The sequence below is a fragment of the Mus caroli genome, chromosome 6 (assembly GCF_900094665.2).
Source record: "Mus caroli chromosome 6, CAROLI_EIJ_v1.1, whole genome shotgun sequence".
Classification (NCBI taxonomy): domain Eukaryota; kingdom Metazoa; phylum Chordata; class Mammalia; order Rodentia; family Muridae; genus Mus; species Mus caroli.
This window is the reverse complement of record NC_034575.1, coordinates 9,491,018-9,506,507: the sequence shown is the minus strand read 5'-3', so window position 1 is coordinate 9,506,507 and position 15,490 is coordinate 9,491,018. Positions and strand designations below refer to the sequence as shown.

At 36.2% G+C, this 15,490-nt stretch overlaps 1 protein-coding gene across 2 annotated transcripts in view; it reads left to right on the top strand.

Moving 5' to 3' along the window:
• Nucleotides 1-10,894, top strand: part of Bmt2 (base methyltransferase of 25S rRNA 2 homolog) — a 50,644-nt gene extending 39,750 nt beyond the window's left edge. The window contains exons 4-5 of one of the 2 annotated variants that reach the window (XM_029478578.1): nucleotides 6,974-7,088; nucleotides 8,795-10,894. In XM_029478578.1, the coding sequence (XP_029334438.1) occupies nucleotides 6,974-7,088; nucleotides 8,795-9,247 (568 nt within the window). In that variant the 3' untranslated portion in view covers nucleotides 9,248-10,894. Of the gene's footprint in view, nucleotides 1-6,973; nucleotides 7,089-8,617 lie in introns of both variants that reach the window. The other variant, XM_021164969.2, reaches the window with a different exon arrangement.
• Nucleotides 10,895-15,490: the final 4,596 nt, after the last annotated feature.

The following is a 15,490-nucleotide window of genomic DNA, read 5'->3' as shown; positions in this document are numbered from 1 at the left end:
GAGGGGAGGGGAGGGAGAAGCTTGTAAGCTTGTCAACAACTGAGGTATAGCTTTGCATGGGATCTCATTTTGGGTTTTGAGAATTACATGTTTACTTCATTGACCCACTTAAGTATTAGGATCTTAAGTGCTGACTAGTATATGTGAGCTCTTGCATGTTAAGACTCTTACAGGAAAATGTTCCCCAGGATTTCCTTCAGAAAGATTTAGTGGAAGAATTTTTCTCAATTGATAGCTGTCCTATAAGACTGCTGTTTGTATTGACAGTTACAAGCCAGCACACCCTTCATAAGCCGGTGGTGGCTGATAGAAGTTCGCAACTCAACAAACTACACATAAAAAGTGACTGAGGAGTGCTGAGCTCTGAATGGGACTTCTATTAGTCCCTTAGTAGTCTAATAGACTTCTATTAGTCTATTAGTACCCACAAGGCTTTGGGAACACCGTGGAAGATTATAAGAACTAGAGGTCAAGGACTGTTAGGAGTGGTTTTTGGATATGACAGGATCATTGTACTCATGAACTCAAAGCATCTGTAGCTCCCTATCTGAGATCTGTACAAGATCAAGCCAGTCAGCATTCCAGCATGGAGAGAGAGGGACTCACAAGGCTCCACTCCTATCTGAGAGCTATTTATAGTAGATGGCTGATTGTAGAGGAGGAGTTAGTTTTCTTGAGAGGCATGGCCTGTCTTAGGTTATCCATCCCCTGTGTCTGTGAACATACTGGCAACAATAACTAAACTCAGAGGGCTGTAAGCTAAAAATATATTGAATGAATGTATATGAAAATCAAATAGTAGATAAATTTAAAGACCAATACTGTCTACTTTTCAAGCTACTTTTGTGAAGAAATAGATAAAATTCCAAAATTCTGACCTTTCTGGTAAGGACTCAAAGTATTGGTCAAGAATAAATGTAATGATAATACAAATTCAAGTACCATCTGGGTAACAGCTCAGCTGGGAAATAGTCATGAGACCAGAATCATGATCCAAATATCTGGAATATATTATATTTAAAGGAAAATCACAAGTACAAAATATTTTCTACTGAAATAAATACTTTTTGGAGGAACATATAAAATAAATGTACCTTCTTTGTAAGAGTTTTAAATCATTTAAACATCTTGTTAATCTAAGGTTATAATATTTTTAATATAATTCTGTGAAATATGTACCCATCACTATCTAGATTTACTACCTAAAGCAAATTATTATTGATTTGTTAACTGAAATTCAATTTACCTTAATCTAATGGCAACATAGTGATACTTTACACAAAATATAAAAAGATAATTTAAGAAATGAATTCTTCAGTGTTTTCTTTTGAAATAAATGTCTGTTTTCACCAGTAAGATAAAAACTAATTGGCTGTTTTTGACTCTAACAACTAAGAGGTCGTCACCCTTGAGATGTTTGTAGACTGTTAAGGGTAAAAGCTAAATGTCAGTGATGTGGAGCTCAACTGGGGGTGGGGCGGGGTTATAGCAGGCTAATGTCAATCTTACACGTCTGCTGGTAACTGGAAAGTTAAGAGAAACAACTCTAGGAAATATAGATTAGGAGTTTTACACAGCTGGCTAAGTACATATTAATTGTGTGCCTGTATGTGTGCTGACTTATTTTTTCAGTATCCTGAACCATCTAAATAAATATTTTAATGTTAACATAATCACATTAACAAAATACTAAAGCAGAAAGTCGCTCTCAGGCTCTTGTCCAGATGTATGCATAGGTTACAGAATTGGGTTGAAGAGAGAATAAAATATAGCATTACAGTTTTAATCATTGCCTACTTATTTTCCAATTTGTTCTTCTTTCACACATGTGTATGATACATTTTGAAAGCTCTCTCTTATCTCTTCTTCCTGTTTACCCTACCCCTTCATACTACTCTCTTTGCTACATTCAAGTCTCTCCTGTCATTTTCTTTTTTGTTGTCCCTTTGGGTTGACTAGGGTCACCTGTGTGGACTTGGGGTTGGAGCTGTTTTGAAGACTGATGGGTCCAGCCTTGTATGTACAGCTGAATTCTATCCATTCAGAACTGCTCCCTAGTTATAAATAATGATAATTAAAGGAACTTTGAGGTTCTTCTTCATCCTAGGTAGGATAACTATTACCAAATAATCTGATTAAATTAACTGCCACAAAAATATCATTCACTGCCACATAACCCGACTCTTCCCTCCTACAAATATATTCAGAGCACTCCACAGCCTACCACTGAGATATTTGTACATCCATGTTTGTCATTCTTCTATTTACTATCAAAGGAAATAAAACAATCTAGATGTCCCTCAGTAGAAGAACCAATAATGAAAATGTTGTGTGCATACAAAATGGTATACTGCTTAGCTATAAAGAAAAATGAAATCATGAAATTTGCAGAACTATGGATGGACTGAGAATATATAACACTAAGTCAGCCAAACTCAAAAGAAAAGGTCCACATTTTCCCTCATATGTAGATCCTAGCCTATATGTAAACAGCTGTTCAGTATGGGTGTAGAGTAACATTTAGAAAAGAAACCAAAAAGGGTAATCAGCAACAAGGAAGGATGAAATTCAGGCAAAAGGTAGCAATTGTAAGAAGATACAAAATACAAAGCTAATAGCTTTTCTAGTCTCAACTATGTTATACTTTCCATTTTTTGTTTTGGGGTGTGTATATTTGTGTGTGTGTTGTACTAGTCAATAAAAATGTAATTGATAGAATATAAACCATTAACTGAAGCTCTGTGGCTTCAGAATAGCCTCTCTTAGCCCCTAGAGGCAAAAACTTTGGGACTGAGAAAGTGTTTGCTTGAGTGACTCCCTTTATCTAGTGTTTGATATTGCTTATAAGGTTATTACAGTCAAATGATACACCCAAGAGTGAATTTTCATTAGCGAGTGCTGCCTTGCCATTAAAGTAGGATATTGTCATCAGTAGTAGTAGTAAACACTAGTTTTTTTTATAGACTGTCGTAGAACATACTTGTACTTTTTAAAATTTGTTTTTAAATCATTTGTATTTTGATAAATACAATCCATTTTTCATCAAAGGGGGTTGATGTTAAGTCATAAGAAAATTGTTGGAAAACTACCATAAACAATAGTACTATTTAGAATATTCAAATTTATGCCATACACCTAACACTGATTTTCTGAAAATTCATACAAGTATATTTTATACTAGAGTATACTGAACATGGTTGCATGTTCCTAACCCAAAAGCAGTGGAAAAAATAATCATACTTGGCTATTAAGACTGAAAGTCAATTAAGACATTTTAGCTGGCTGAGTACTTAACTACTAATGGTACTGTAATTTCACTTGCTACTCTGCTTAAACTTGGAATGATCATATGTTTTATTTTTGTATAGTCTTCTTGTATATTTGCTAGTTTTCTTTTATTTTCAGAAGGGTCTCAGATTGGACTATACACATTATGATAACCATACCTATAAAATACAAAGTGCAACAACCTAACTCAGGTATAAAGGAGACTAAGGAGAAGGATTTGGTGGACAGAGGAACATAGGTGAATGGACATTGTGACTCATCAGAGCTATCTCTCTCTGTCTCTCTCTCTCTTCTCTCTTCTCTGTCTCTCTTTCTCTCTCTTTCTCCCTGTCTCTGTTTCTCTTTCTCTCTCTTTCTCCCTGTCTCTGTTTCTGTTTCTGTCTGTCTCTCTCTCTCCCTCTGTGTGTGTGTAAGAAGCAGGCACAAAAATAATAGAAAGTATTTAAGAGACTACTGTCTTAGTCAGGGTTCTTATTCCTGCACAAACATCATGACCAAGAAGCAAGTTGGGGAGGAAAGGGTTTATTCGGCTTACACTTCCATGCTGCTGTTCATCACCAAAGGAAGTCAGGACTGGAACTCAAACAGGTCAGAAAGCAGGAGCTGATGCAGAAGTCATGGAGGGATGTTCTTTACTGGCTTGCCTCCCCTGGCTTGCTCAGCCTACTCTCTTATAGAACCCAAGACTACCAGCCCAGGGATGGTCCCACCCACAAGGGGCCTTTCCCCCTTGATCACTAATTGAGAAAATGCCTTACAGTTGGATCTCATGGAGGCATTTCCTCAACTGAAGCTCCTTTCTCTGTGATAACTCCAGCTGTGTCAAGTTGACACAAAAATAGCCAGTACAACTACTAAGTCTGAAAAAGCTAACAATTGAAGAACAGACATTTCATAAGTGAAATATCAAGTAGTCTCAGCAACTAGAACACATAAGCATGAATTTTTTCTAGTCATTCAGAACAGTAGTATTTGCTAAGTGTTACTTTTGTTGTTGTTGTTCTCTGCTAAGCAATAGGAAAAACAGGTGTTAAGATTTTTAAAAAGAAAAGAAATATATGTAGAGTTACAGATATCTGTTTATGTTTAATTTTTCAACTATATATTTTTATATTACTGTTTTTTGGTTGCTTAATAATATACATAGTAGTTTGCAAGTATAAAGCTTTGTAAGAATAGAGAGCGTAACTCAGTGGTTAAACACCTGTCTAGCACAGGAGGTCCTGAATTCACTGCCTAAGTCTAAAACCCAAACAAGAAACAGAAAACCACATGCTATTCACAAAACAAGACATGGTTTATTCTATATAGTAATTGTTTGTTTGGTAGAAAAACTAATTTGTTTTTATTTTAACTTTATTAAAATGTGTAGTTCTTTTCTGCTGAGTGAAGAGAAAAATGAAAGTTTCAGATTATACTTCATGGTTTACCTGCTGCCCATTCTAGAATATTAATTCCAAAGATGTTATGCACAAAGTGTATTACAGGTGGAATATCTCAGTGGGAACAGCTGTGCTTTAGATGCCAGATTTTTTTTCTTTTTTGGAGGAATTATATATGCATATAAGGAGGTAGCTTAGAGATGGAAATGAAGTGAGACAGCAGCTTCCTTGTTTCATGTAACAGCCTAGAATTTAATTGTTACCATATGTGTAAAAAGATTATGCTTTTGACTGTGACTCACCATGTGAGGACAGGTGTGGAATTTTCCACCTAAGCCATCTTATCCAGAGCTCAATAAGCCTTAGTTTTTAGAGAATTTCAAGTTCTGTTTTGGACAAGAAATGTTCTTAATTTTCCATAATGAGGGAGAATGGGGAGCAGATTGGTTTCTCTTAGACGAGGCGACTAGCCCCTCTCTGCACCCGCAGTTGTTGTTTTGTTTTTTGTCTTTTGGTTTTTTGCACACAGTGTTCTGAATGCCAAACATGTAGCAATGGGCTGTGATCTTGGCACTCTACAACCCTCAAATAAGGGTTAGAATGGTGATTGAGTGATATACAATATTACATATATTATAGATTCTCATTTGTTCTGACTGCTGTCGTCTGGATATTGAAATTTGCACAAGTATATGCTAAGGCATTTCTCTAGCTGTTGTCTAGACTCTGTGGTCTGACTGAGCATGTGTAACTTATGCCACAAGAATTTGCTGGCTTCTATCTTCCTTCAACCAGTGTATTGTCATATTTCAAAGACTGACAAGGTAATTCACTTGGCAAGTGATTATGTACTATAGGCATAATCCAGTTTACATATGACAGAATTCACCTTAGATCGGCCGTGGTACAGAAGGTCACCTTTCAAGTCTCCAGAGCAGTTCATGTCACTGAGAACGTGTCTGGCTATTTCTTATAGAAGCTGACATTTATCTTGATTTTCTAGTCAGAACAAGATGTCTTATTTACACACACACACACACACAGACACAGACACTCACACACACACACACACACACACACTTGGAGAAATTGCTAATATCCTATACTCCTCTAACCTTGTTTAGGTACGTTTTTAAATTTACATTTTATTTATAAAAGTCTTTTTTAATTGATTCTTATTTTGGGTACTATCTACTGTTGTAATGAAGTTTATTATATATGATTTGAAATAAAACAGATGATTTTTTTATTTCTATGTTAGTACATCAAAGTCTTAGCTGAATATATAACCCACTTATTACATTTCTTCTCTAGAAAAAAAAAACACTTTTAGATATGTAGTTTAAAGCCATTCTAGAGCAAATATTAGCCAAGGCACAGAACAAAGCTAAACAAATCTCTACACTTTAGCCCTAAAGAAAATTCCATCTTTACATAATTATTTATATTGTTTTTCCTTTATATTTTCAGGGTAACTCATAAATTTTTTAGAAAATTATTATATTAGTTAAAATGGCATATCTTCAAAGTTGAAACTGTCATACTATTTTATGGTTTTTATTCAGCCTGGATTTGGGACTAACAAAGGCTACTCCAGTAGAACCATACTGAACTTGTGATTAAATTTGCTAACACATTTTCTGCTTTGTTTTGTTTTGCTTTATCTTGTTTTGGAAATGAAGAAACTTGCAAAGTATAAGAAAATTCAGTGTTTTAAAGAATTCTATTTTATTAATTGTTTTCCTCTTGTTCATTTAAGTCATTGAGACATTTTAAAGTGAAATTCCAATTGGATTGACTATTGAGAATTGATTTGAGTTCATTCTTTCCTATACAAAACATTCTCAAAAATCTAATGTATGGGTCTTAGCTATGAAAAAATATTTTCACAATAATAAGTTGCTATTTGTGGGGTTTTTTTTTTTTGTTGTTGTTCTTTACTTTCTTCTGTGAGTATAGAATGCACTCAGTGGCTTCATGCCAGGGTATTCTACAGAAGTTTAAACAAAGAAGCAGCTGTTAGACTCCACTATAATATACCATACATTAAAACAGTTCAAGAAAGAGAAAACGTGGTCTCACCTTTTACAGCTGTTCTCTTAAAGATAGACTATATAGTGGTAAATGGAAGTTCCAGGCATTACTCCTTAACATGGAATGCATAGACATACCAATACCAACAGCATTCCTTCCAGCCCTCTTAAGAGTGAGGAGCTCCTCGTCTACAGAGAACTGTTCTTCTTGCATGGAGTTTTGCACGTATTATGTTCAGAGTGCTTTTTAAACCATGTCCCTGTTTTTAGGTTGCTTCAAGCCTCAGGAAAGATCAGATTACTTGATGTTGGCAGCTGCTTTAATCCATTTTTGAAGTTTGAAGAATTTTTAACTGTTGGCATAGATATTGTACCTGCTGTAGAGGTATGTGGTTTTATTTACAGACTCTGTTTTTAACTTGTGTCCTTAACAAGAAAAGCACTATCTTTACATTCTTAAAATAGCAAACATATACTTACTTTCTACCAACTAGCAAATTATTTCTGAAAATGTTTAGTATTTAGCTAACCAATATGATCATACTTTATTTTCTTTGTTTTGTACCTTCTGTATATCTAGAAAGCCAGGATTTGGAAGTATACTGTAGGAAAAAAACATTGTAATTTAAAAATTTGTAGGTTACAAAGATGTCTGTATAGCTGTATTGCTTAGGATTTTTAGGTGACTGACTGCCTTTGTACTACATAGGCAAGAATCTCCTGTCTTAGCCTTCCATCTTATTTTAGGAGTGCTAAGGCTCTAGGGTGTATACATCAGCTTTTTATGTGAGTTCTAGGGGATAAAGTTCAGGTCTTCAGGCTATCATGGCAAATACTTTTACCCATGGGGCTATCCCCTAAACCCTGTAGGACTTTCTTATTCCAATTTTCTATAGAGTTTAACACCTAGCCAATTATGAAATATTTATTTCTTTGTTGTGTTTTCTGTAATCATTTGATTGCATTAATTAAACTTAATGTTCAGTATGCAGAAATTAATTTTTTAAGAGTAAAGTGTTATCATTTTTAAATGTTTGGAGTTAGTACAGTACAAAGCATTTTACTGACCTTTAAAGAGTGCTAGCATCTTTCTGCATATACAAAGTTTATCTATCACTTACACTTCTATCACTGTGACAAAGCACTTGACAAATGCCTATATTTGCTTATTTAGCTAGCTATTGATAAACTGAATACAAATGTGAACAACATTAGAAATGAAACACTCTTGTATGTTCTTATCCAAATTAAATTCCAAATAAGCATCTTGTATGTTCTTATCCAAATTAAATTCCAAATAGATGCTTTAAGTTATCCCTAATGTAGTAGTGTGTGAGACAGTTTGTGTGTATTTGTTTGCTGTATAGAATGATGATTAGAAATCTGGGAGACTTAATTACTCAAGTTTTTTAACTTTAGTTGAGAACAGGGCGTGGTAGTGCGCGTGTGCAGTCCCAACACGTGAGAGAAGAAGTTGGGTTCAGAAGCCCAGTGGTAGCTTTGACTCCAAGATTTGAGGCTACCCTGAACCAGTGGAGACCTTGTCTCAAGTACATTTTTAAAAAATGAATAAATAAATAGGAAGGAATGAAAATCTGTGTAGAGTTAGAAGGAATAAGTAATGAATGCTAAATTCTATACAAAAGCTGTGAGATGTTAAATACCATGGTGTGAAGCTTACCGATCAAGGTACACATATTCTTGACATTGTTTTGTTGTTTTTTTGTTTGTTTTGTTTTGTTTTTATTTTCTGAGGCAGGGTCTCACTATGTCACCCAGACTGGCTTCCAACATGCAGTCCTTAGCTCAGGTTCCTGAGTACTGGGATTACGGGCATACAGTACCACACTGTGGAATTCTTACTCTGCCTTCTTTTTGTTTTTGTTTTTGTTGTTGTTTTTTTTATTTCTACAGAGTGTGTATAAGTGTGACTTCTTGAACTTGCAGCTTCAGCAGCCACTCCAGCTTGCACAAGATGCTATAGACGCTTTTCTGAAGCAGCTGAGAAACCCTATTGATGCTCTTCCGGGGGAACTTTTTCATGTGGTTGTTTTCTCTCTCCTTCTTTCCTATTTTCCATCACCCTACCAGCGATGGATTTGCTGCAAGAAAGCCCATGAGCTGTTAGTGCTGAACGGCTTATTGCTCATCATCACTCCCGATTCCTCCCATCAGAACCGGCACGCTATGATGATGAAGAGCTGGAAGATTGCTATAGAATCCCTGGGTTTTAAGCGCTTCAAGTATTCAAAATTTTCTCATATGCATCTCATGGCTTTTAGAAAAACCTCCCTTAAAACCACAAGTGACTTGGTTAGTAGGAACTATCCAGGGATGTTGTATATTCCTCAAGATTTCAACAGTGTAGAAGATGAGGAGTATTCTAACACTTCCTGTTATGTCCGATCAGATCTAGAAGATGAACAGCTAGCATACGGTTTCACGGAGCTCCCTGATGCTCCTTATGATTCAGATTCTGGAGAAAGCCAAGCCAGCTCTATTCCATTTTATGAGTTAGAGGATCCCATCTTACTTTTAAGCTAATGTAAAAGCAAAAAGCCCTTCCATTCCAGATTCCTAAACTAAATGCTTACACTAATCAGAATACTAACACGAACTCAGTATTTAAGGCCTGGTTTGCATAGAAGAAATGCAAACGTTTACAGAGTTTGCTATTTTTTCTACTTCTGGATTTCAAAATTTATTCTTATATAGGAAGCTTAAAGTTTCATGCAGAGTGACTTCTGTCTTAGCAGAAACCACTGTTACTTTAGCATTTTGCATTAAGATTAAAAAGGTACCTTTTTTCTCTTTAGTGCGGTTGTAAAGCCTAATGTACTATGTATTCCCCTCTTCAGTTTAGTGTTGACTTTACACCCTTGTCATGAGGAACCTCAAGATGTGTAGAAAGCTGTAGATTGCACTTTGATGACTCACAAGTTGAATATTTCACATAGGTTGGTGTAGTTGTTTGTGGTACATATTTGTCTTTTTCTTTAAATTGTTACCTTTTACAGAAAACAGTTTCCACTCAGTTTTATTTAACAATCCAGTATTCCTGAACTTTTTGAAATTGGTGACAAATTTTTATATTAAGCTCATTCGGAAACATTAGACATTGGAAGAGATATTTCCCAAAGAATATATTCTAATGAACACAGTACAGCAAACACCATCGCCAAAGTAGTATTTCTATAATATTCTTACTGATACAGGCCTTGGTGTTCAGTATATTTACCTGTGAAAGCAAATTTTTATTTTTTTAAAACTTAGACTGCATTTACAGACTGTTCTGTTTAAGCAAGAAGCAATGTATAATACCCAACACTGACCTGGAACGCCTTTGTGAAAGGGGTTGCACGTGTAAACGGTTATATTCTGCTCTGACCAACTCTGAGAGGGTCCTCACCTGTCCTTTACGGCGGTGCTGCACTAGAAGTTTGGAATTACATTAACGTTTTTTGAAATTAACCCTCTACTGATAATCTCATAAAATGGTCTTGACCTTTTGTTATCCTAATTTTCTCTAAGCCCTAGCAGAAAATTTTCTTTGACTATATAAACAATTAGTTGGCTGTGGGAAATTTCCCTTTCCACATTGATAAATGCCTTTCTGTGTTTCTGAATCAGAAGCAAGTGATTAACTAGAAATCTATGTCCAACAAGACAAGGTTAAACAGTTAAGAACATTTAGTCCACATTGTCTTGTCAGCCAGCAATTGTCATGTGTCATGTAAACTATCATTTTAAAGAGTGCCACTGTGTGGATTTTTTTCAAGTGGTTATTACATTAAAATTACCTCATACTGAGGTTTTTGCACTGAAATATCACAGTTTCAGATTTCATGGTTAATGTTGTATGAGCGTGTATGTATGTGTGTGTTGTATGTGTGCATATGTATTTTTAAAAGAAACTTGCATTTTCAGTAGTTGATCCTAAATTTCATAAACTGCACTTCTTTACTCTGGTAAAATGGATGTTTTTGTGCTTATTGTGAATTGCAATAGTTAACTTTGAATGTCAAATTTTATTTAGAAATACATAAGCTTACACTTTAAGATATGTGTTCATTGTATGTATCCAATATTTCTTGTTCAGTTTCACATGCTAAATTAATGAAAGTAACTTGATTATGACTAACTTTAGAAAAGTCAGTTGTCTAAATGCAATAAACATTAATTGTTAAAAGATGTCATAAGTAACTTGAAATTTTCATTTACTTTCAATAGCACATAGTCCCATCATTACTAGAGTTTCTTTCCATTTAGGCACTACAGGATAATGGTTTAAAACTCCCTCAAAAGAAAAGAAGACAAAAGATTGAAGAGGCGCTGTGTTCAGGATAAAACAAAACTATGTTCTGGTAGCATCTCTCTTACCATACTGTTTTCTTGTCTGTTTTGTTAACTCATTACAATCCTCAGAGCAAAGGAAACAATACACCAAATGAAATTGCTTTGAAAGAAAATGAAACCGTACTTTGGAAGATTGGTCTAGGTATCACCTTTGAGACAACTTTTATGTCACAGCAAAACTGTTGGTGCTATAAATTCTTCTGGTTGTTAACTGAGATTGAGTTTGCTTTTGGTCCAAAGTTTGCATGATATATGTTAAGTACTTAAAAATATCTCTTTATAAGATCTACTACTATTTAGTATAAATTGATTTGATTTGATGTCATTTTTTTTTTACTGTAAACTCAGCTTACTCAGATTAAAACTTACACCAATACATATTCCACAGGCCAGTTCCATGTGAAAGTGTTGAAACATAAGCAGTCATTGTGGGTTGAGGTCAGATTATATAAGTAATAACCAGTGAAGTTAATAGGTCCTTCAAATATTGTATAGGTACGCTAAAATTATTTCACCTGGATATTGATAATTTAAGGGATTTCCTGTCACATTCACACAATTTCTCCAAAATAACTTGGTATTTCAAAAACATGATAATTGGGCCAAGTGATGGGGCTTAAGCTTTAATCCCAGCACTTGGGAGGTAGATCTATGACTTCAAGGCCAGCCAGCCTGGTCTTCAATCTGGGACAGCCAACCAAGGCTACTCAAAGAAACCATGTCTCAGAAAACCAAAAAGAAAAAGAAAAAAAAAAAGAAGGAAGGAAGGAAGGAAGGAAGGAAGGAAGGAAAAAGCCAGATGAGAATCATGTGGTTGGTTGGGCTCATCGGGATGGTGAACAGATCATGTGATTTTACTATAGTTACAAAGTGGCTGGAGGTAGAGTACCTGAAAATGTACGTTTGTGTTTGATGTATTTTTTCACATTTTGTGAACAAAGCACATTTATTAAAAAATTTAAATTTTCTAATATTCTTTGTCTGTTACTTGTAAACTGAAGAGCTCTTGATCTTTGGTGTGTTTCACAAAAAAGCTTAAAGTCTTGGAATTAATTTAGAATTTGACTTTTAGAATTTTTCATCTCACCTGATCATGTCCCTTCATTTCATAAATTCATTCCCACAGATCCAGAGATGCAGGCGACTGCCCATTACCAAACACTGCCAGTTCCTTTATGACATTCTCATTACGTATGTCCACCATATGTAACTGGTTCATAAAGAAAATGAAATGTAACAGTTTTAGTTAAGTATATTCGTCTCTTCAGGTTAGTATTGAGCTTTCTCATGAAAGAATTTTAATTGAACAATTGTCTGTATTTTACCTTGTACCATATGCTGGAAAACAAGTGTAGAAATGATCATAGTCCCTAGCTTTCTTGGATCTTATGGAATATATCATAATGGGATACACACACACACACACGAATGAAAAGTATCATCTTTGTGTGTAGGGAATGATAGCTTAATGATCCTATAGGTTTTCTGCTTTAATTAAAATCCTTCATTTATTTCCAGAATAAATGGAATAGGAGTTTCAGGGCAGAAGGTTTAAACACTGGCCCACACGTGCATGCACACAACCCCCTACACCACTGTTCAGCAAATTGCATTGCTCACCGTTCCAGAAAAGCACAAGCTAAACAGAGATTTTCTGATAATACTAAAAGAGCTAAGAAAGCACTCGAGCTCTTCTCCATTTCCCATACTTGTCTGCATTGAGAGCAGCAGTGACCATCCTCAGTGAGCTACTAATGGAGTGTAGACTTAAGGCCTGTCATAGGAAGATTGCTCAGGGACAGAAAATGTATGTAGCATAGACAAGGCCCTAGCTTCAATCTCCTGCATTATGTTAAAAGTTTAAAAGCCAAGTCTTGCCAGTGTTTCAAATTGTCAGGTAACAAAGATGGAAATTATAATGTATTCTTAATCATTTCACCTTTATATAAACTTCAGCTAATCCAAAGAGATAAAGAGAGGTGCTAAGTATAACGGGAAAAAAAGTCCAAAAAAATAAAACATTTGTAAATATTTATGCACTAATAATGAATCCATAAGGTCTCAGCAAAATGAAATCCTAAAGAGGTCCCAAACAAAAACAAAACCAGTAGGCATGCTTTAGCTCACTAAATAAAAAAAAAACAAGCATGTGTGTGGTGTGTATGTGTGTGTGTGGGTTCCCTCCATGTACGTTTGTGCACCATATACATGCAATGCCCACAGAGACATTTGGGAACTAGGATCCTCAACTGAATTTTGATTAGTTATGATTGAAAGGACAGGAATCAGCACAAGACACAACAAAACCAAGTTCTCAGCATATAGGAGATGTATTTACCCCAGAAGTGTAATAAGGGGTAGGGAATAAGAGGCAAAGACAGGAGATAGAGGACGATGGAGAAGAGAAAAGGAATAAACCAAGAAGGGGAAGGGATATTTGCCCCCAGTGGAACAAAGGACTGCTTCTGGATAGAGAGGCAGACATGGCCCATAGGCAAATGGCAGTTTATAAAGGGAAAAGGGAAACCATGTGTTAGGATGAGCTGGTTGGTTTTGATTGGGCATATTGATTAGAGCAGTCAAGAAGGAGCTTTTGATTGATGGACTTCAATACTTTGATAGCCGGACCTTGGTAATCAGCCTCAGGAGGAAGAAGTGGCTAAGAAGGCAGTAGACCTTAGTGGCCAGCTTTAGGAATGTAATCAATGGTTGAGCAAGGCAGAGGGAATGGGAAAGGGGCAAAGCTTGCCAGTGCCATGTCTGTCATGTTCAGGCTGATCAGAGCCCTTCATTGATTTTCTGTAATGGTCTTACATCTGTGGCAAAGAAATAGTGCCTTGATGAGGGACTGAGGATTATCTGTGATTTATTTGTGAACATAAGGACAAGTATTTAGAAAGGAGTAAAGGATTATGCTGGTTTAGTAAAATGGCAGTTGTAGGTTTTCCAGGGTACACACGTGGGTATGCGAGAACAATTTTTTTAAAAGGCCATGATTTGAAAGAGAGTAAGGTGTGTATGTGTGTGTTACATGGGGGTGGGTTACAAGGGAGGGTTTGATGGGAGGAAAGAGATAGAAATGATTTAATTTTATTATAATACACACACATATATTTTAAAAAGGCAAAGGTACACCATCCATCAACTGAGCTTAATGCATACATACAGGATATTCTACCCAACAAATAATACACACGTTCTTCTAAGTGGCACATAGTACCTTCTCCAAAATTGTCCATGTCATGGGCCATAAATCAAAGTTTAATGAATAGTTTTGAAGCAACAGTATGTCATTAAAGAAATCTGAAGAAATGTCATATTTCTAGTGTCAAGCAAAAAGGAAAATATAACTTACCAGGACATTCAGGACATAGCCAAGGGAGTCTAAGGGGACAATTTACAATTATAAGCACTCATATCAGAAAAGCCATCTCAGCCTAATGATGCACATTAAGGCTCTGGAAAACAATAAGAAGCTAATCCCAAATCCTGTAGACGGCCAGATAATAATAATAATAACAATAATAATGCAAATTTGGGATGAAGTTATTGAAATAGCAAAAATCAAATACAAGCTCCACCAACGAGATGGTTGTTTGAAAAAGTTGAAAAGATTTACTTAACCTTAGCCCAACTTGCAAAAAGAAAGAGGAGGATGTGAAAAATTCTAGGTGAAAAGAGTGCCCTGAAAACGGACTTGAATGGATATTAGCCAGAAAGTACAGAATACCCAGAATTGCAGAACTCAGGAAGGTCAACAAGTCAAAGAGTCCCAGTGAGGAGGCCCTGATCCCACTGGAGAGGAAGAAGAAAGCAATCATGGGAGTGTGGGGGAGGACCTGGATGGGAAAGGGGACAGGGAGGGCAAGAGGGAAACATGATCAGGTATTTGTGGGAGTGGGGAGCGGGGGACAGGATTGAAGCCCTGAGGGCCAGAAGAAAGGATGGAAATAGGCAACCTTAGGAGGTGGAGGTGGGAGGACCCTCTAGAATGTACTAGAGAACTGGGAGGTGAGAGACTCTCAGGACTCAAAGAGAAGGGAACCTTAGATGAAATGCCCTACAGTGGGGAGGGGCAATTGTAGAGTCCACTTCCAGCAGCAAAACAGGGCATCAAGTGGAGGGATGGGGTTGCCATCCCACAGGCAAAACACTGACCCAGAATTGTTCCTGTCTAAAAGAACTGCAGGGAGAAAATAGAGAAGAGACTGAGGGAAAGGAGGTCCAATGACAGGTCCAAATTGAGATCCAGCTCAAGGAAAGGCTCCAAGGCCTGACACTATTACTGATATTATGGTGTGCTTCCAAACAGGAGCCTATCATGACTGCCCTCCAAAAGGCTAACAAACAGCTGAAAGAGTCAGATGAAGATGTTTACACCCAGCCAATGGACAGAAGGTGATGACCCCTGTGACTGAATTAGTGAAAAGC